This window comes from Danio rerio, chromosome 6 (assembly GCF_049306965.1).
Source record: "Danio rerio strain Tuebingen ecotype United States chromosome 6, GRCz12tu, whole genome shotgun sequence".
Taxonomy (NCBI): Eukaryota; Metazoa; Chordata; class Actinopteri; order Cypriniformes; family Danionidae; genus Danio; species Danio rerio.
Window position 1 is genome coordinate 25271794 of NC_133181.1, and position 22338 is coordinate 25294131.

General features: G+C 38.2%; 1 protein-coding gene across 4 annotated transcripts; it reads right to left on the minus strand.

Moving 5' to 3' along the window:
• Nucleotides 1–14081: 14081 nt before the first annotated feature.
• Nucleotides 14082–21701, minus strand: zgc:174863. 4 transcript variants are annotated; one of them, XM_009302344.4, is made up of 8 exons: nucleotides 21631–21701; nucleotides 20833–20906; nucleotides 17072–17383; nucleotides 16600–16911; nucleotides 16254–16391; nucleotides 15594–15626; nucleotides 15092–15144; nucleotides 14082–14918 (listed from the first exon to the last, which is right to left on the minus strand). In XM_009302344.4, the coding sequence occupies exons 2-7, from the start codon at nucleotides 20897–20899 to the stop codon at nucleotides 15104–15106; spliced, it is 903 nt and encodes a 300-aa protein (XP_009300619.1). In that variant the 5' UTR covers nucleotides 20900–20906; nucleotides 21631–21701; the 3' UTR covers nucleotides 14082–14918; nucleotides 15092–15103.
• Nucleotides 21702–22338: the final 637 nt, after the last annotated feature.

The following is a 22338-nucleotide window of genomic DNA, read 5'->3' on the forward strand; positions in this document are numbered from 1 at the left end:
TGACCTGTCCCGGGGACACTTCGCGGTCCTTTGCCGGACTTAGCAGCGTTCTGGGCAGGGGGAGTTGCCTGCTTCCGAGGTGCGAGGTAGGCGGGCGCCTTCGGCGAAAAGCAGGTATGGATGGCACGGTGGGCGGAGTGGGCTTACGGGGCCGTCAAAAAGACATCACCCATCGGACTGCTCTCTCACTGCCTCGAATTCCTGGTTGAATTCGCAGACTGTGTCGCCGACCAGCTTGGGATATGGGCGAGTAAAGAAAGCGGACTTTGTCAACTTTGCGCATATCAGCCAAGTTTTAGTTAGCCTGGACCACTAGTGTGGACATCGTCCTCCCCAAAGCACACGCAGCGGACTTAGTAGTACGAAGCTCATAAGCCTGGGTTGGACCCACACTCGTGCAGCTCGGCCAGCGCCTGCGCTTGGTAGCGCTGGTAGGTGGCTATCGCTTGCCAGGCGGAAGCAGCCTGGTCCGTAGCTTTGCAAGCTCTGACTCCGAGGAGCAGAAACTTACAGGCTGTGGATGGGAGACGAGGCGGACCCCGCCAAGAAGAGGCGCTGCGCGGATTAACCGCCATCGCGCACTCAACCTGAGGATCGCCACACACCCCCTGGCCGCTCCACCACCAAGAGTGGTGAGGGTGGAGGGACACGCAGCACGAGCAGAAAAAAAGTGCCCTTTAAGACCGCGTGAGCCTACTGTGCACCCCCGGGAAGAAGGGAACGCCCCTCTAGTCGGTCCGGCCGCGGAGCTGGGAGATAAACCATCTCCAACCCCAGCAGCCCGGGAAAGCACGGCTAACACGTCCGTTTTAGGATCCGTTTTGACAGTGCTCACCTGCCCGAAGGGGAGTGAAAAGCCCAATGAAATGAAAGCCCACCCTCCGATGCCGCGGAGGACATCTGATCTCCGGTGTCAGCGAGCGTGAGAGCTACCATCTGATTAGACGGATCACTCCCAGTACCCGAAGCTTGGATGGAGCGCTTGGAGGAGCGAGAGGTCCGCGAGCCCTTAGGCGGCGGATTATCTCTCGCTGGAACCCTCAGATCTGTCCGAGCGCCCGCTGCAGAGCAGGAGGCGACTGGGGTGGCTTGCTCTCTTAAGAAAGTTAGCCGCGATCTCAACTGCGCGACAGTCGTGGCATCGCAGTGACGACATGAACCGCCCCCGAGCACCACATTAACATGCTGGACCCCCAAACATGTAATGCAGTGATCGTGCCCATCATCCGGAGCCAGGAAACCCCCGCAACCAGAAACGCACAGTCGGAGCGCCATCCTGAAAAGGACGTGCTGCATGACTGTGTTGCTCTTTTAGGAAAACTGCAACAATACGCACCGCTCTGGAGGACCGGACCCAAAGGGACGCCAGGCAAGGGAGAAACCCAGCTCGACTGTCGCCGCTGCGTGGACTCGCTCTGGACCGGGAGACACTCGTTCGCTCGATGTGGCTGTAGACAGCAAGAGGAACCCTCATGAAGCTCGATTAGAAAAGTCTCTGAAGCGAAAAGGATAGCGTTTGCTGGCGCCAGGTGTGCTTATATGCTCAGTTAATTGGTGATGCAGCAAACCTGCGCAAGCTTACGCTGCCAATTCATTGCTTTCATTGGCCCGTTCATTACTCTTTCAGACAAGTAGCTTCTAAACCGAATCTCCTATACGTGGATTTAGAACATCAAATCCACTTATAGTACTGGAGTTCCCCAACCGAAGGGGAACTAAGTTTACAAGGAAATTAATGAAATATTGATTTTAATATTTGATAAATCCAATTATCACTACAAAAGCAATACAGAAATATACAACAGTTAATGAAATGTGTAAACTCTTAGTGATATTTAAATTTAGAGCAGGGGTCTTAAAATGCCAGCTCGCGGGCCCTTTATGGCCCGTCCTCCTCCTTCCTCTGACCCGCAACGCCACACGCACACAAACACACACAAACACATGTCAAAGGCACATTTGCAAACTTGTAATTCCTACACTGTTGACCTGATTTGGATGTAAATACCCTCAAACCGGGCTCTAACATATTGTTTCACTTTTGCTTTCAGTTAGAAATCAGTCTCAGTGAAAAGCTGCTGTCCGTTTGTTTAATTTGCTGATTAAAATTATTTTAAAAATTTGTCTGTTCTCTGACCGATGGCCAGCTGGCCATACACTTCTTTACAATGTGTTCATGCTTTTATAAGCAGAAGGGTGGATTACTGTAGTGAACTCCTCACTGGCCTTCCCAAAAAGACAGTCAGACAGTTGCAGCTCATCTAGAACACTGCGGCCAGAACCAGAAAGTCAGAGCACATCATCCCTGTCCTCAGATCTTTACACTGGCTCCCAGTTAAATTAAGAAAAAAGTTTTAAATTATTAATAATTGTCTATAAATAACTAAATTGCCTATGACCTGAATACATTACAGATATGTTCCCTGAATAAAAATCGAATAGATCACTCAGATCTTTAGGATCAAATAAATTAGAAATTCAGTCAAAGCAGGGTGAATCAGCCTTCAGCAACTACACCCCTCACTGCTAGAATCAGCTTCCAAAAATTATAAGATTCTCAGCAATCTAGTGGCTGCAGATCACTAACATACTAAAAAACACCCTTCATTGAGTACATATTCAGTCATGCAACATTTGGATTCACACACCTGTTGTCAGTGTCACGTCTTGTTACAATAAGATGTGCACAAACAATGGGGCATATTTGCTGGGAAAGCATGCAGTCCTGATTGGGAGGATGCTGTGGAGACCACCTGCCGCCCAAATGGAGAGACCTAGTGACCTGGAGAGAAATCTTCAAGTGGGTATGAGAGGGGGACAGGACTGATTTAAACATCTAGCGTCTTGTGCCTCTGGGGACTAGATGACGAGGCGATGCTTTCCCAGCATATCATCCCTGTTTCCTCAGAATGGGGATGATAGCAATGCTAACCCTTTGGTGCAGAGGGAACAGCCTTAGCTCCAGCCAGTTGATGGAGGATAGCATCACACTGATATGGCATGTCTGGGGTCCCTCTCTGAGAAAAGTACACCACACAGCGAATAGACTCCACTTCAGGGTGTAGGCATGCCTCATAGAGGGTGCTCTAGCCTATGTGATGGTGTTAACCACTGAACCGGTAGGTCACCTAAGTCCTTTACGCTCCATCTATGGACTACACGTGAGGTTCCAGAGATCTAAGCAAGTGCCAGATGGTGCCTGTCCCAGAGAAAAAGGTGTTCTGTGTATCTGTACCTGTGTGAGTAGGCTCACTAGAAAAAATGTGTATTTATGCACACCCTGGGGCCAGCTGTGTCCAGTCCGCCCAAAACACACCCATAACAGCTGGGGCCAGGGGTGAAGCATCCATTTTCCCAGGTGTGAACTGCCATGTAAGCGCATAGGCCGCACGGTTGAGTTCACCTGGGATAAGAATGGCACACATTGATTCCCGCTGCGTTTGACTGGAGCAGACGGCAAGCGAGCTGAAACATGCGGCGAGAGCGGATACCCCCAATGTGGTTGATGTACACTATCGTTGCTGTGCTGTTCATCCAGACAAGCAAGTGTTACCCCTCTTGGACCGATAAAAAAATGGCAGAGTGGAGTACGCTGGAAACACCTCCAGGCAATTAATATGTCAATGCAACCGGGTTCCTCCACGGACCCGCAGCTGCCTGTCCACAACACACAGACCTGTAGAAATGCAGAGTTCATCCAGAAGTTGAGGGCATGGTGACAAAGCCAAGTGACAGTCACTCTGAGTGTGCCCATGTACCATGCGCGTCTGGGGACTCGATTGTGAAGCAAATGCTGAAGCAGTCTCATATGGAGCAATCCGGGCGGCGATATGGTGGCTATGGATGCCTTATGCCCCAGGAGCCTTTGAAATAATATCAGTTGGAACACAGTTTTCTTGTCGAACTCTCTCAGACATGTCTGCATCAGCTTGGCGTGCTCTTAATGAAGGCGTGCCGTCATAGTGATCAAGTCCAGCTCCAACCAGAGAAAGAGATGCTCTGCACGAAGGCGAGTCTGTTCTTTTCTCGGTTGACCCAAAACCCTAATTGGTCGAGATACCGGAGCACCCTTTCTCTGTGCATAACCAATTAATCCCGCAAAATAAGTATAAAAAGCTGGTTGTCGAGATAATTGAGTATGCAGATACCCGCAACCTAAAGGGGCATTACGGCATCTTCCGTGAACTTGATGAAACCTTCAGAAACAGGGAGTGCCCGAAAGGGTAGACTTTGTACTACCATAAGTGTCTTTCAGGTCTATCGCTGCAGACCAACCCTGAAGACGGAGGGGAGATGTGCTTCTGCATGAGCATTCTGAGCGGCTGATTGTAAGGCAGCAGGTCAAAACGCGCAGAACTAGGATCTTTTAGGGTACGATGAAGTACAGACTAAAAACCCATACCTCATCTCGGCTGGAGGGACCTGCTCGATTGTGTCCCTTGCCTGGAGGACAGCAATCTCCTTGTACATGACAGGGGCAGACACAGGGCTGGCGAAGAGCACAGATCCTGTGAGCTAGAAGGCATAGCGTCCCATGCTGGCATTCCTGGGTGAACTCAACCCCGCTGTCACCGAACAGGCCAGCCTGGGATATGGATGTGTTAGGAAAGCAAACTTTGTCAATGTCATGCAAATCTGCCAGGTTTTAGCCAGAGGTGGTGTTCCTTGACCACTAGTGTGGTCATCGTCCTTATCAGGGCACTCGGAGCTGATCTCGAGTTTTCAAAGTTTGCCAAATCGGTTGCAGTGCGTACATTAAGCCTGGATCGAAACCTTCCTCATGCCGCTAGGCCAATACCTACACCAGTCATAGCAATCAGAACCGAAGCAGCCTGGTCCGCATCAGTGTAGGCTCTGGCCGCAGACAACCTACACGGTAGCCAAGGCTAACCATGGCCGGAAGGGGCTACACACGTTCAAGATTGACCGCGCTAGCTCGCTCGACCTGGGGATTCACCTCATACCCCTTGGCTGCTCTATCATTGAAGAAGGTGAGGGCGGAGGTCAAGCAGATTGGGCAGAAAAAGGTGCCCTCCTGCTTTTGTTTAACAGAAAACAACTTTAATTAACACAATAATATAGCACTATATAATAACAAATTCAAAGAAGTGACAATGTGTGCTATGATTAAATCTGTTTTTGCTGCTTATCTTAAATTCTGCATATCATGTATTTTTATTAAAGTATAATAAAGTTAATGTATGTGATGCATTTGAAGCTTTGATGCAAAACAGGAAATGTGGCTGTGTCCTGGCACATTGTACTGAAAGCACCACCTTCTGGCCAGATAAATATTATTAGATTGCCTGGCCCACATAAAGTCAAATGAGATTGAGTGTTAAAAACCCCTACAAGCAATGTTTTTGTAAAAAGATGAAAAACAAAAAAGGAATCACAATTGTATGATTATACAAAACAAATGGATGATTTTTGTGAACATTAGATCCACAAGTAAATTATTGTGTGTGAGGAAGTGGACAATGAGACCTAAACACAAAAACTAGTCTTTTAAATTTATTTGGCTAATAAACAGAAAAAAAAAACTGAGGCAGGTATCTAGGTAACTGAGATTATCTATTTTTTAAATGCAAAACTTATACACATCTCAACCTTAAAAATATTGGTCTGTGGTAGCTCCTTTGAAAGTCATACAGACAGTATACATATTTAAAAACATATAGAAGCAAAATAAAGTTAATAGTGGTTTCTAATGAAACACTAAGATGAAATGAATAGCCTAAGCATTATTTGCGACATTATTATTTTTAATTATTGCACAGGCCCTGAGTGCATCCATGAAAGTCTGGAGCTTGAGCATTCTTTCATATTGTATTTGCTTGCACATGAGCTCAAGCCGTATAAGAAGACATGTGTTGTTTTGGTCAAAATTGCATGCTTATCGTGGATGCTGTAACATGTATGAAAGAGAAATATTATGCTTCTAAGCAAAACCTTATTTTGCTGAATTCACAGATTACCAACATTTAATATACCAAACATTACACAACAGGATGTAGGCACTTCAGAGTATTATGAATGATATCAGGACTGTTTATTAGGCTGTGGAATAAAAGTGATAACGCCCCATTCACACGGGGCGTCAGCGCTTCCCATTTAAATGGGTGACATCAGGCGTTGCCGAACTGCATTGTGGATCAGTTGGCGTCGCTTCAGAGGCGTTGCTCGCAGCAGAAGTTGGGACTAGCTCACCTTTTTAAGCGCCAACATAAGCGTCAGTTAATCAGATCGCTGTATCCAAATACACCAGCTCAGACAGTGGCCTATTGCTGACTGAATTTCATTGGCTGACGCTTCAATGACAATCGCTTCACCCCCAACTTCAGACACGCCTTCAGTTAAGCGTTGACGCTGAAGCCCCGTGTGAATGGGACGTAATACTATAGGTACTGCCAGCCTTTGTCACACAGGTTCATTCACTCATACCGGTTGCAAAAAAAAAAAAAAAAAAAGACTGGTTGCAAAATGGCATGTTGTGCAGTAGGATGCCAAAATAAAAGTCCAAAAATAGAAAACTTAAATTTTACCATACACCACACTGCTTTTAATGCCAACTGCACACGTCCTTGGCTATCAGCCATCAGAAGAGCTGAATGGAGTGAGGAGGACCTATTTAAAATGCTCGACTCTGCAGTTCTTATTTTATATCAGGTAAATTCACATTATGCTGAATCATACACGTCACTCACTTTTGATTGCAACAATTTCAGCAAAAACAGTTAAATATGGTTAATTAAGTTCACATACCCTGCCATACAGTTGCAGTTCGCTGTAAAAAAGTAATTGATTTGCTTGTTGATGATTACCCAGGCCTTGTACATTCATTCATTCATTTTCTTTTCGGCTAAGTCCCTTTATTAACTTTATTCGGCTTAGTCCCTTTATTATCCGGGGTCGCCACAGCGGAATGAACCGCCAACTTATCCAGCACTTTTTTACGCAGCAGATGCCCTTCCAGGTGCAACCCATCTCTTTGAAACATACACAAACACACACATACACTACGGACAATTTAGCCTACCCAATTCACCTGTACAGTATGTCTTTGGACTGTGGGAGAAACCGGAGCACCCGGAGGAAACCCTACGCGAACGCAGGGAGAACATGCAAACTCCACACAGCAATGCCAACTGAGCCGAGGTAAGAACTAGCGATCCAGCAACCTTCTTGCTGTGAAGCGACAGCACTACCTACTGCGCCACTGTGTCGCCAAGGCCTTGTAAAGTTCTGTATTTTTTTTTAGGCAGAACCTTGATTTTTAGCACTACAAAGTTTTGAATCTGGTAATCATTTAATATTATTTCTTGCACATGACTACACAGAACTTGTAGGTCTTTAACTTCTCTCTTGTAAAATCACTTGAAGTTTCAATGAGAATGATACAATTAAAGTTGTATATTTCAGGCTGGATGCTTGGCCATTTCGACTACGGTTTTATTCAATATCAATTGGGAGGGTGCAAATAGACCTGTCAAACAAACGCCGCTCACTTTAACATTTAGTTTTGCCAAATAACTGTGCTTATCACTTGGTAACAAGCTGTTATAGTACACTGAAAGGATTTTGTAAATAATATATATATAATATGTAATCAATATAACCCACATAGCAAAATTTCTCTGGCCCAGCTCTGGCCCACACAATCAGCTTTTACTTGGCCCACATGCCGCAGTGAATTACGGTACATGACTGGACCAAGTCTGGCTTCCGGGCAAGGGCCAAACACGGACCATAACTGGGCCAGGTCTTAGCCAAGTTAGTAACCCATAACTGGGCCTGAACTGGGCCAGTTATGGCACATGAATGGTCATTGTCTGGAAGCCAGACTTGGTCCAGTCATGTACCGTAATTCACTGCAGCATGTGGGCCAAGCTAAAGGCTAATTGTGTGGGCCAGAGCTGGGCCAGAGAAATTTTGCTATGTGGGCCATAACTGGCCCTTAACCGGACCAGATCAAGATAATATTTGGAACCAAAACTGAGCCATAATTAAACCATGTTAAGACCAGTCTTTAATCAGAGAGCCCAAAAGTGAGCCACACCTAAGCCTAATCCACATGAACTTAACCTGCAGCCAAACTAAACCCTTCCCAGATCAAATCACAACAATGACTGTTCTGAACAATATTTATTATTTCACATTTAAGAAAACATGACAAAACAAGAGAAATCATCATACTGTAAATCTTTAACATCAGAACACACTGCATTTTGCACTCTTTTAAGTTGCAAATCCCATATAAGCAAGTTCTTTAACCAGTTTTCTCCTGATTCTCCTTTCGCTTCTGTCTCTCTTTCCTGCCACCATCCCTATCCGGGGCCAGATATGGCCATCTTTTGATGGTTGAGTCAATGTCTTTTTCTGAGGCTTCAGATGTCAGGCGGTTTCGTCTCACAGCCGCTGAAACAGATATGTAAATGTTTGAAATTAGCTTTTTTATCAACAGTTAATGTGGATATTGGATTTTAAAAAACAATTACATTAAAACTCAACCAGAACATATTGACAGACATGCTTTTACAGCTATACAGACTTTTAATTGAAGCAAATAATTTTAGTAATATGGCTCCAGGAGGAATTCAGTCTAAGTTCCTTTTCACAAAGCTGTGTGCAATTTAATAATTAGATATATTTTGGCAGTGTTCTTTTAAATCTCTGCTTTAGTAAAATGCTATAATTGGTTCAACACTCTTTGTTCACCAGCAAATAAGGACAGTAAGGCTGCATTTACACTGCAGATCTTGATTGTCAATTTTGATTTTTGTAACTGTCCGATTTTTTTGCTGAATTATTTACATCGTTTTTTTAAAGTGACTCATATCTGATTGTCTGCATTTACACAGCACACGGCAAAGATGCAATGACCATGAAAACAAAAAGAGCAGGCGGTGATTGACAGCTGATAATAAAAGAGCACCTTTTTCTCTATGCCTGTATTTAATGTGTTTATGGGGTTTTGTTTTTTTTATTCTTTTTGACAAGTTGTTGTTTTACTATAGTTTATGACAGAAAAGTTCTCATTTGTCCATCTTCTTATAATTTAGGCCTTTTTAAACCAGTAGGCGTCTTAATTAATCTTAATGTCCATGGCAAAATTTATGCAAGTGATGTATGCTCAAGGTTTGAGATTCTGCTAAGTCTGTTCCAAAATGAAAGCATCTAACCTGATGTCATTCGCTATTTTTTAATGACAAAAAATATAAACACTCCTTGGTGTTTATAATGTAAAACCGCGATGATATTTAAATATTGATTGGTGGCCACAAATTTAGTTCTCATGAAAATAATACAATTAATCGTGCAGCCCTCAGTCAAACTGTTATTCTGTTTTTTTGTGTGTGTGTGTTTTTACTGTTATTGACAAGCACATTTTTTTTAAAAAACATTATTAGAAACATTAACTCTTGTATTTGTTGCTATTAGTTTTTCCTACTATGCAAGTCAAATACATGTTTTCTGCTTTTTCCAAAACATTTTATTTGGTGTTTAATAGAAAAAAAATAAAAATCAAAGATTTGGAACCATTTGAGGAGAGTAATTGTACACTAATTTTTGTGTGAACTATCCCTTTAAATCTATTTCTCTAACCTGTTCACTCTTTTTACTTAAGGTTAATTGTTCAGGCATGAAACAAACTTATCTAAAATTGCCTATTTATTCACATGCACATAAAAGTAGAGAGCTTTCTTATCCACGTAAGCACATAATGTATACAGCATAGTCAAATTTGATATATCTTAGCTTTAATTAAGCATATTTCCTCATAATTTAGGCTTCGTTTTTGTTCATAATACAATTATAATACATGAAAGATCTCCCTTTCCAATGCATGCATGCATCCATGCATGCGTGCGTGCGTGCTGGAGAGGGTGTGATTTTAGAATACATTTTGACTCATTCCAAGTGATAATTCTGTTTTTGCTTGAAATGCCCTTCATCTCTCGCTTTATTACGTAAACAGCAACTTTGCAAGGGCTATGGGTTAACATCACAGCACGAAAATGGTCCAACTTTTAATGAGGTAATCTCAGTAACGTTCGATAAGGATAAACAAAACGAATAAATATCTTTAAATTGTGTTATACCGTGTCTTCTGTTAATTTAAATATTGTTTTGGAGTTTATTTAGCATGATGTGCCACTTAACATGAGATAAATTAACTTTAGCTAACGTTAAAGAATATTTATCGAGCTTATATGGGTATAACTTACACTGACAACCACGCCGATGACATTTACATTTCCGACGATGAAACTGATAACTGATCTGAAACAATATATTAGAAATGCAATTATTACTTACCAAAATGCCTTTGCTCCAGTTAGGTCCACGACCGTTGGTGAAGTGCGTACAAGTGGCCGCCCGCCGTCACCGTCCTCTTCAATAGATCCAAGAGTATTTTTCAAATTAGAAGTTTTGTTTCGTTGTTTTTTAATCGTGGTTAAAATTAACCAAGCTAGCTAAATCAGCAGACTGACGTTACACACCGTTCACCGGAAGAAAATATATTTGAAAACTGAACAGAAAACCGAGTGTCACGACCAATGGTTACGACTGCAATATCATATTGATAAACCCATAAGGCATTGCGCATTAGGCGCGCTACGGGCGCGCTTTTTCTCCAAGCAATCTGATTGGTAGATTTGGATTTTTGAATTTTTTCTGGTGTTTGTGCATGAGACAAGCAGCACAAAAACAATTGACTTAACATTTTAACACTCCCGTCTGTATATTATGGTATATCATCATTGGTTAATAATAATATAATTAGCAAAATAATAATTTGAATAATAAAAAAAATATGTAATGTAGGGTAAATTTAGTTGCAACATATAAGAAAGAATAGATTAATTCAAATAATTCAATCTTGATTGTTTCCTAGATTAAAATGAAGGCTTTAGAAGATGCAAGTGGAAGATGGAATGACTGTGTATTGGAATATTTTTTACTCGAAAAAATATTTTTATGTATTTTAAATGTGGTTCCAGAAAGGCCAAACTTATGTGGGCCACAGATCAGTTTTGAACATCTGGGCCAAATACTACATTTTACATCTGGCCCATGTCTTGTCTGCCGCCTTCAAGACGGTGCCACCTCTGCCAAACCTGGGCCATGTTTGGCCCACATGCTGTATGCCAGTGCCGGATGAATGCCTGATGTGCCAGATTTGTGCCAAATCTGGGCCAGAATTCTTTGCTACCTGGGAATTTATCTCTAGTACAACAACAAACTCTGTAGCTACCACATCAGATGTCATTCCCTCACTGTAAATGCTAGTGCTTTCGGGTTTTTTATTTGTTTTTGCAACCTTGATGAGCACACATCCTAAATGTTTACAAACTGGTAATTCACCAGATCATTCCCTTTTCAAACTTCAGAATGTAACTGTACTCAGTGGGAATAAGAGGATAAAGGACTGCTGACATGCAGGAAGTCCCATATGCAAAGTGTTCTTCAAACATTAATTGAATAAGAATGGAATGTTTTAATAACATTTTACATAAAATTCTGATAGCAATAATCTAATATGTTACTGAAATGTTATGAAAAGATTTTTCAAAAATGTTAATACTTTATCTAAACTGGATGCTCAAAAAACTAACTTAATGGAAGCATTATGGGAACATTTTATATAACCTAAAATTGTTAGCTGTGCATTATAATGATGTTGCAGACATCTTGCAGGGAGCTCAAAAGGTACCGTTTGCCAACAGTGCTCATTATGATTGTCTATTTAGCAGTTGACCATTGTAGGGTACAAGCACATATATGGCAGGGTATACTGTATGCTTCCAACATACCCATATCAAAGTGGTAAAACTGTTTAAATTTTGTTGATTTAGGAAACAATGTGCTTTAAGGCTACGTTCACACTGCAAGGCTTAGTGCTCAAATCTGATTTTTTCGCACGGCTGTTCACACTGCTCTTATAAATGTGGCCAATATCAGATTTGCAGTGTGAACATATCATGGTCCTAAACTGACCCATATGTGCAAAAGTGCATTACGTAGAGCACAAAATGTCTAATTATGCAAACGTGTGTGCTGCTTGAGTTAAGCTGCGGTCTCACTAGAGTTCGAGCATGCGAAATTCTGGCATGCGGCTCTGCGAAAAGGGGCGGGATTAAGCAAGCTAATTAGACATTTACAAAAGCGAGCAATTGCTCCATATTTTGATTTTCTGTCCAGAGGGGTCATGTTTTGATCCTCGATTGGTCTCATCAGTCAAGTGATGCAATTTCGCAGGTCAGATTTTCGCGAAACTTGACACATGACCCTGCGTTTTCGGTCTGACGCATTTGCGTGCGTATGAATGGAAGTCTATAGGAGGAAAAGCCCAATATGACCGCAGCTTAAGCACGTTGTCAGATTATGCTTGTATGATTATTACCCTTTTAACAGAAAACCGTGGTCTATTTAATGAACTGTAAATGATTGTTCTGCTACTACTAATGTGTATTTCGGCATTTGAGACCTAAATCTCCTGTGATAAATAACACTGATCTTTTGTCATTTATGACAACTACGGTGCGTGGCGCTCTGATCACCGGTGTAGTGAACTCAAGGGTTTATGAGCAGCCGCAGACTGAGCTGTGAAGGTGGAGTTGGTTTATCTCCATTTGCAGAGTTATTTCATTTTACTTCATTATAAACAGAAGACACGTACATAAGCACCAGCCCTTTTTCTCTCAGAAACAAAGTTCTTCCTTTTTTGCACAAGCATCCCCTATCCGCAACACCCACGGCGCTTTTCGGCTTCACAATCAACCCATGCCTCAATCGTTAACCAAATAAGTTAACAAGCACCAGTTATGCCTTCAAAATCTTTTTCAACACGAACAACCAACTTTCTGTGGTACTGTAATCGCTCTGTGCTATTATACTGTGCTGCTGAGGGGAAGATGATGTTTGCAGCACAGAATGATGACGCATGTCGCTTAAATTATGAAAAAGTCGCATGAAATCTGACATAACCGTTCACACTGCGGTCGCACTGCAGAACATCAGATCTGTGTCTGATTTAAAACTACATATTAAAGTGGCACAGATCTGACCTGAAAAGATCAGATTCCATGAGTCACATGAGGATGAAAAACCAGATTCATGCCACATTTGCCCAAGTGGTGCTGCCTGCAGAGTGAACGTAGCCAGAGTCACCGGTTGAGACTAAATACTTCTTTTACTGGATGTCAGCAATTCAGCTCTTTAGTCACTAGATGTCACTAACGTGCTGCAGTAGCAAAGTCTCCACCTTAGCTGGTCAGGTCTAACTTTGCAGTTGACTTTTTTTTTTTTTTTTTTTTTAAAGCATCAGCTCAATCTAGTCATTTATAAGTACATGACATGCTTCACAGCTTTATGTAGTTAATATATATAATTTTAAGAGATAACTGTGGGTTTACAGAGATTTTTAAGACCTTAATTGGCCAAATTTACAATAAGGCTTGATTTTGTTAACATTAACTGTTTTAATTAGTATCAACTAAATATACGCAATACTTCTACATGACTTTTAATTCATAATGTGTTTTTGTAAAGTTAGTTGATGCACTTTGAGCAAAAATAAACGAAACAATCATTCTTTAAGATAACAAAATATTGTAAAATAGTGTGCTCATTCTTTGGTTCAAATTATTAAACAAACTAAACCTTACTGCTAAACGTCACCATTAATTTACGTACTGCTTGTTTGTTAGTCTATATATGTCCTATTAAATATATTGTACTATAAAGTCTTTAATAAAATATGTTACCCATTCCCTTGAGCATTTTCAAATGATAGTTATTCACTATTTATTCTTTTTTAAAGTTCTTTTTTAGAGTTTTGAAGTAACCTACAAATGAGTTTTTTTTTATTTATTCATAAAATTCCTATAGTATTACCTCAAATGTGATTTTTAAGTGTTTTTAAGTAAAAATTTGCTAAATAAAAGAATAATAACAAAATCACATAGGGGTGCCTTCAGTTGTTCTTCAAGCCACCATCCAAGCTAGTGAGACCACCCACTATCACTTTCTTGTGGATTAATACTGATGTGATCATTTAAAAAAGAGGGAGCAACTGTTTTTCTTTTCGTTTAATGACATATAAACACAAAACATAAATACTTGAAACACTTAAAGATGAAAATGCATACAGATTCAAAGTGATAACAAAACATCCCAATAATAATGTATTAATAATCTCTGATGACCTGTTCTTATTTAAATTTTTACAAACAATTAAAAGATTCAAGATCAGAATCAAGAAATTATACAAACATTCATACCCTTAAAGCCACAATTTGTAATTGGCACAGAGTTACAGTCAAAGTTATTGTCCCAATTGGAAACATCACCAAAATACAAATAATGCAGTGATTCTTTTCACTTTTGAATTACAAAGATCTACAAATGTGGAAAACAGCAGTAATAGATGTGTTGAAGAATTTGTGACAAGTGATCTAATGGCAGCATTACAGTAATTACATGTAGTTGTATGTAAGTGTGTGTAGCCTTTGCCTGTGGTATAAATGTGTGACTATGTGATTATAAACTCTGCAAAAAAAAAAAAGTAATAACATCAAATTTGTGTTTTAATAATTTTAAAAGTCTGTTTTAAAAGTAAATAACATGTATTTCATTTCAAATGACTTCTGACAGACATAAAAATACAAATTGAGAAAATATTTCCTTAGTTTTTAACTGATCTCTTAAATTCTCAGTGTGGAGCTACAGACCTTATTTCTTATTGTAGGGGTAAACTGCATTTGCTAGTAATTTGTCATTTTAGTCTTAAAGGCATGACATTACATTATGTATTACCACACAATATAAAAAGCATCTGAAGCGACCTCAGTATGAAAACAAGGGGTTAGTTTTAATTTCACATGATGATAGTGAAGCCTGGATGCTCAGTCCTAAAAACAATAATAAGATAATAATAAAAAAACAATAAAGTTAATATATACATTATAAAGTACAACTTATCAGCTATAAAAAAATATCAAACTGTTAACTATTATCTAATATTAAATCAAGTGCAACATTGTTTTGATGTATGAAGCAAAGACAGTATGAAATGTGATCATACCTGCTGCTCTTTTCATGGATTTTCTGGATCATCTTCTGCTGTTTTCGCATAGTCTGCTAAAATAAATGACATTTTAATTATTCATAAGACAATGTAAATGTGTTAATGGGGTCTATATAACTTTCATTTCCAGTCACTAGTGTTACAAAAGCAAAAGCCCTTTCAGTGCATATCCCAAGGCCAGAGAAGTTATTTATCCTAAAACCTGTGCCAAAAAGTATGTACGATAGAGAAAGCTGTAGAGATTAAACATCTTGCTGAAACGTGGGAAAGTGAAACAGAATGATTCCCAGAGAGAAATAACTCCTGCATTAAATAAGTTTAAAATAGAGAACAGAAAGTCTTGCTGACATATGGTAAAGTGAAACAGAATTATCCCTAGAGAGAACCAATTGCTGAATTTAATAGTTAATAAAATAAATGTAATTGTTAATCATAGAGAACAGAAAGTCTAATAAAAAGACGGTTAAAGATAAAAACCGCTTGAAATGGCATTTCATACTTAGAAAAGGTTGGGCAGAAGATCGTCTCTGATCTGTGTTCAAAAATGGGGAAAAATCAGCATGAAATGAAACGGTTTATCTATACTGACTGTCACAGCAATCTGATATATTATAGAAATACAGAACTAATGGACAGTGATGTAAATCTCTAAATATAGTTCACTACTGTTTACCTTAACAAAAGAAGAAAAAAAAGAAAAAGAAGCATGTGACATTCCAGTTATTTCAACACTAGCAAAGCATAATAAGGAAGCAAGTCTATGCTTTCTGAGGTCTTTCAGGTTTTTTTTTTACCCAATTCAAATGTTGACTATTGTATGTATAAAGGATGAGCTGAAGTGTTTTTGTTTTATCATTTTAGCTAAAATTCAAGCATTATCACATTTCCTCTTTTGTGATTCATTTGATAGTAAAAGGTTTTACATAAAGAGGAAAACCATCACTGAAATGTGAATTTATCCATATAATTTTCCTTCCCTTCTTTTCTGGTTTATCAGGGGTCGCCACAGCAAAATGAACCGCCAACTACTCTGACATATGTTTTTACTCAGTGGATGCCCTTCCAGGCATCACCCAGTACTGGGAAACTGGAATGTAAATATAACACAAAATAATATTATACAATAGCTCATCTTAAAAAATGTTAAAGGTGTCCTTACCATGAAAACTTCTTTTTCTTCTGAAAAACAACAGAGCAAACAGAAGACCAACAATAAGAGATCCAATGACCATCCCACCAGCAATAATCTTTGTTGTATCAGGTTCCAAAACATTCTTCTCAGGATCCTCAGGAGAAACTAGAGAAACAACATACCATTTATTTTTGTCTGTCACAAAACATGCTCTTCCATCTTTATTTTGAGAATAGAGATCTTCAGAAACCATAATATAATTACTGTTTAAACTGTCTACTGAAAAAAGCAGATCTTTTTAGATGATCATCAGTTGCATAACTTGCTAGCTATGTAAAACAATTCATAGAGAATGTAAGAAAAGCAAGCTTACATATAGGAGATTTTATTGTGCTTTTTCCATCTTGTACATGTTTGCTGTTGAACACAATGCATATAAACGGTTCCAGGTCCTTGTTGATAGACTTAAAAGTCAGTTTACTAGACAATGCCACAGATTTCCTGCCATTGGTGTCTTTTGGAACTTTTCTCAGGACTGAGTTAATGGTCCAGTTAGTTCCAGTTTTGTCAAACCAGTGGATGTAGCCTGCTGGGTAGCCTTCAGTAGCATTACAGTAAAGGTCAGCGGGTCCTCCATTTATTAGAGTTTCAGGCCATGTGCTGGTGACGGGAGCACTGTAGTTGGCTTTTAAAAAAAGATAAATGGCAGAGAAAGTATGAGAATGTATGTAATTATGTAAAACTATGTAAAACTACTAAACATGCTAAGAACTTAAGTCAGGTTTTGTCATGTAAGAATAATCAGGTGATATAGAAGATAAAAGATAAAAATAATTAAATCTCACCTGTGACAGTAATGGAAAGCCGTATCGTTTGTTCACCTCGGTCTGTTACAACACGGTAATCATAATTACCCTCATCAGAAAACATTGTGTCGGTGATTTTCAAGGATGGACCGTTTCTTGGGTTTTCAAGAGTAAATCGTTTATCCCCATATATCTTATTTCCATACATTTGAAAAATGGAATTTTCCTCTGTTGATTTCTTTAAGAAAACTCCAACTATATTGGTATCCCCATTGTCTTTGTATTGACATCTGATGTCTGTTGTCTGCGCCACAATTCCAACTGTGGGTTGGCATTTCAGATCCAACAATTCTGTTGAACACAGAAGTACAAACAAAAATTGTCATTATAAAACGTTAAAGCAGGACACATTTCTATGGAGTGCCGTGTAGAATTTTAAATCAAACTTCGCTTATTAAAACATACATAAAACATATGCATATGTACATCTATAAATTACTTGCACATAAACATATAGAATTAGATGTTCAAAACAACATATAAAACTTGCGTATATACATTTAAACTTGATGCATTCATACACATACAGAAGCACATACTTATAAACTTGCATATACACTCAAATTAACACACACACATATATACTTGTTGCATGCAAACATAACTGTACACATACACAAATAAATTCGCTCCTCACATAAACACTCACATTAACATTAAGCATGGGACGATAACGATAAACGGTTTGGAAAAGTCAAGGTTTTAAAACCGCCAGAGAATATATAGAATTATAGAAGTATAATGTACATATTTTTTATCTGTTTTAGGTTTACACAGGTTTCACAACTATTTTATTTAGTTTTTTAGGGCAACAGTACATCTAGCAGAAAAGAAACCTCCACACCAAAATCTACAGGTCCAAAATATTTTAAATGTTTCTTAAAATAAATTATATAGTGGTCAATGGGGGGAAAAGTTGTTGTTTTTTTACATTGAAATGTAAAGGTGCTTTCACACCAAGACTTTTGTTTAAGTACCTGGCACGTTTCCACAGTTAGTGCGGTTCATTTGGCATATGTGAATCCAGCAATCGCATTCAGATCCACGTTAAAACAATTAGTCCGAAATCGCCTGAACGAGGTGGTCTTGGCTTGATTAAAACGAACTTTAGTGTGTCAAAGAACTCAAATGTGAAAGTGAAAGCATGCTGAAAATTTTACCAAGTGATGTTTATCAGTTAGGAAACTTACGAACTGCAGTCTTAGTCCATCTGTTATTCCTCTCTATAATGTAAAGCCTATAATGCATAATTCTAGCCAAGGTTATGTATGAGACAGACTTAACTCTGATTTATATTTGGTGATGATATCTGTGGGTATCACCATTCAAAATTAAAGTGCACCTTTTCGCTTATAATGTCTTATTGCTCATTGTCATAAATTAAAATAAGGATGCATGACAGCTGAGCGGGACTCTGCTAAATAAACCCTGACACTTTGACCAATGTGAGGAGAGTTTACTTTGCCATGTGAAAGTGAACCGCACCAAGAACAAAGAGCAACATTGTAACAATTTTAATCCCTATTTTGGAACAAAACAATCGATCTACATGTGTAAAAGCACCCTAAAAAGAATTTATTTTGGAGCAGTGATCACACTACCGTGATATTGTGAGTTTGTCATAATTTTATTCAAGGTTATCATACCATCAGAATCTTATATCAGCCCATGCCTAATAACATGCACATACATATAAACCCCTTGCATGCAAACACACCTATACACACTCGCATATACATATAAACTCGATCTACTGTATGCATATGCTACCATAAACTCTCAAATATGAATGTTAAGTCGATGCGTGGACACTCAAATAACACTTGTGCAAACATACAAAATAAAATTCACTAACAAATATGCAATTAGCTGTGTATATACATATATACAAGTGACTTCTTATGTGCATATGCATGAATTTTCAATGTTAAAGAAAGTCATTTCAGTTGAAAAAGAAGTACTTTAATTTCAACGTAAAAGTTCCTTGAGGATAAATGAACAAGATCATTATTTAGCATGAATTTATGTTATTACTAAGCTTAGGATGCAGAAATAATGCAATTAAAAGAGGAATTACATCTGTTGAATAATGAAAATAGATTATGCTAATTAAAAAAAAATAACAATATATATATATATATATATATATATATATGTATATATATATATATTTTTTTTTTGTACAGGTATGTTTGCATGCATCAAGTTTATATGTTTGTGCGTGTGTTATTGTGGGTGTACATATGCAAAGATCAAGTTTCTATGTTTATATGCAAGTTGCGGTGTATATGTGAGTAGGCAACGCGGTGGCGCAGTAGGTAGTGCTGTCGCCTCACAGCAAGAAGGTTGCTGGTTCGAACCTCGGCTTTGTCAGTTGGTGTTTCTATGTAGAGTTTGCATGTTCTCCTCACGTTTAGGTGGGTTTCCTCCAGGTGCTCTGGTTTCCCCCACAGTCCCAAGACATGAGGTATAGGTGGGTAGGATAAATTGTCCGTAGTGTTTGACTGTGTATTTTTGTTTCCCAGTGATGGGTTGCAGCTGAAAGGGCATCCGCTGAGTAAAAAAAATATGCTGGATAAGTTGGCAGTTCATTCCGCTGTAGCGACCCCCAGAATATAAAAGAGACTAAGCCGAAAAGAAAATTAATGACTGAATGAATACATGCGAGTAATTTATAGGTGTATATGCACGTGTTTTATGTATGTGTTGATAAGCCAAATTTGATTTAAATCCGACATGACGCCCTATACATTTATGTATGACGCCTTTTACATATTATTCAGCCTGCACATAAAAGGGATGTACATGGTTTAATAGAAAGAAAGTTCCATTGATAAAATATGTGACATGGTGTTTATAACCAAAATAAATTGTAGCAATGCACTTAATTTTTCATGGATAATTGGTTTGTTTACATTTAAACTGCTTTTAGCAGAACAATTGATCTAAACCTCTACTGTCATTAATATGACAATATAGTAATTATAATTTTGTTCCACTCTTTAAAGATAAATTTTAAAAGTTCTTTTAGTATGAAAAACAACAAACAGTTCATTTGTTCTCCAAAAAAACAAACAAAAAGTTCTCAGGGATAACTCAAATATTTGGTTGGTGCTCTTTGGGTATGAGATTCATCAAAACAACAACAGCAATCAATCCAAGGCACTCGAAAAAAGTGGAAAATTTAAAAAGCTTTTATTCACGTACCTAAATCTTAAAAAACCTACGCGTTTCGGCTAGAAACTGCCTTCATCAGGGCAACAGTGATAAGGTGCATCTAGAGTCTCTTTTGAGTACTACCGTCACACATCTCATTTCAATTTCTCAAAAACACTCAAATAATTTAACAAACAAGGTCAACTCTCAACAATAATTCGGCATAGATAGACTGGGGACATATAAACATGCACAGACATACACTTGCATATATAAAAAAATATTAAAAATAAATAAAACAAATAAACAAGGTTGTACAGATAAATATGTTTAAACATGGCATGTACATACATGTATACACCCATACGAACACACATATACACATACACACATGTGCAATGCATATACAAACACATTCATATTCAACAATATGTAATGATAATCTAAAGCATCTATAAAAAAAAAAACTGTTTTACAAAATAGAAGAAAAGTATAATTCGTCATTTAAACCTGGAAATCTGGTTGCTTTTAATGTATAGATCCAAAATGAATTAGTTAATTTTTGTTTTTATTATAGCACGTACCTCCATCTGGCCTCACAGCAAGGATTAGGAGAGAAAGCGCAGTAAATTGCCTTATCACTGAAGGCATGTTTACTCTGAAAAGTAAAGCAAAAAGAGTCATTTCAGTAATAAACTTTAATGTTTTCTGGTTGAATAATGAACCCATTTGTTTTAAATAATTCATTTTAAAATGGTACATTTTAAACGATTCTTACAGCTGACAATGATTTCAAATAAAAACACACAAATAGTATGAGTACAACAGTACATCCATAAGTATATGTAAATGTTTCGTCCATATGCAAAATTGAATTACGACAAAAAAAAATGTATGCTTCACAAAGTAAATGTTTTGTATTTTCTTTGTATTTGTATTCTCTAAAGGTATAAATGTGTTTATGAATATTAATAAACATACGAACAAATCTGTTTATACAGGTCAAACTCCTATGTCTGCACAATAAGTAGTTTTTGGCATTATATACAACAAAATAAGCGCTTGAATGAATATTTGCTTGATTTCGATCATGGGTGCTAACGCATGCGCGCAGATATTTCTATAAAACATTTCCGTGTTGAAATCCATGAATAGCAGCTACAGTATATTGTATTAAGAGCCAAACACGACGATTAAACATGAGAACTGTGTAAACATCAAGAAGCTTTAACAGTTGTTGACCATTTGTTATGCTTGCTCGCTCTACTTTTAGCGAAGTTTCGTCAGCTTGTTGACACCAATGCTATTAAACAGTGAGTTTAACCTTGCGGATATAAAGACGACGCTATCGGTTCAAAACGAGTCATTAAACAGATACTTACTGTGTAAATGCTCTTCAAATGAACAGAACGACGAGAAAACTGACACGCGAGGCATGAAGGACAAGCTTTGTGAGTTTTTTTCAGCTTTCACTTTCAATATGACTATAGCCACACCCAGTAATACGCAATGTTAAATATTTTAATGCAACATGTTTCCCAATTGTTTAACAGAAAGAAAGTTTTTTCAACACATTTCTAAACATAACAGTTTTAATAACTCATTTCTAATAATTAATTTATTTAATATTTGCCATGATGACAGTAAATACTATTTTACTAGATATTTTCGAGAAACTACAATTCAGCTAAAAGTGATATTTAAAAGCTAGGTTAATTAGGTTAATTAGGCAAGTTAGTGTAATTGGGCAAGTCATTGTATAATAATGGTTTGTTCTGTAGACAATCAAAAATATAATGCTTAAGGGGGCTAATAATATTGACTTTAAATGTTTTTTATAAAATTTTAATTTTTAATTTGTTGTCTTTTATTCTAGCCTAAATAAACTAATACAATTTTCTCCAAAAGAAAAAAATATTTTCGGAAGTTCAGTGAAAAATTCCTTGCTCTGTTAAACATATTTTAAGAAATATTTAAAAAATAAAAATTCCCAGCATAATTTTGATTACAACTGTATGTATTGTTATTATGCATAACATTACCAAATGACAGCTGATGGGTTAGAGGACAATTAGGTAAAGATTAGGATA

What these genes read in the sequence shown, in the direction of transcription:
- zgc:174863 (XM_005166173.5), bottom strand. Translation starts at nt 20,899, where the DNA reads ATGCCTTCAGTGATAAGGCAATTTACTGCGCTTTCTCTCCTAATCCTT. An exon ending in CACAATAAAATCTCCTATAT is followed by an intron (nt 16,392 to 16,599) that starts GTAAGCTTGCTT and finishes TTGTTTCTCTAG; the next exon opens with TTTCTCCTGAGGATCCTGAG. An exon ending in AAGAAAAAGAAGTTTTCATG is followed by an intron (nt 15,627 to 16,253) that starts GTAAGGACACCT and finishes TTTTGAACACAG; the next exon opens with ATCAGAGACGATCTTCTGCC.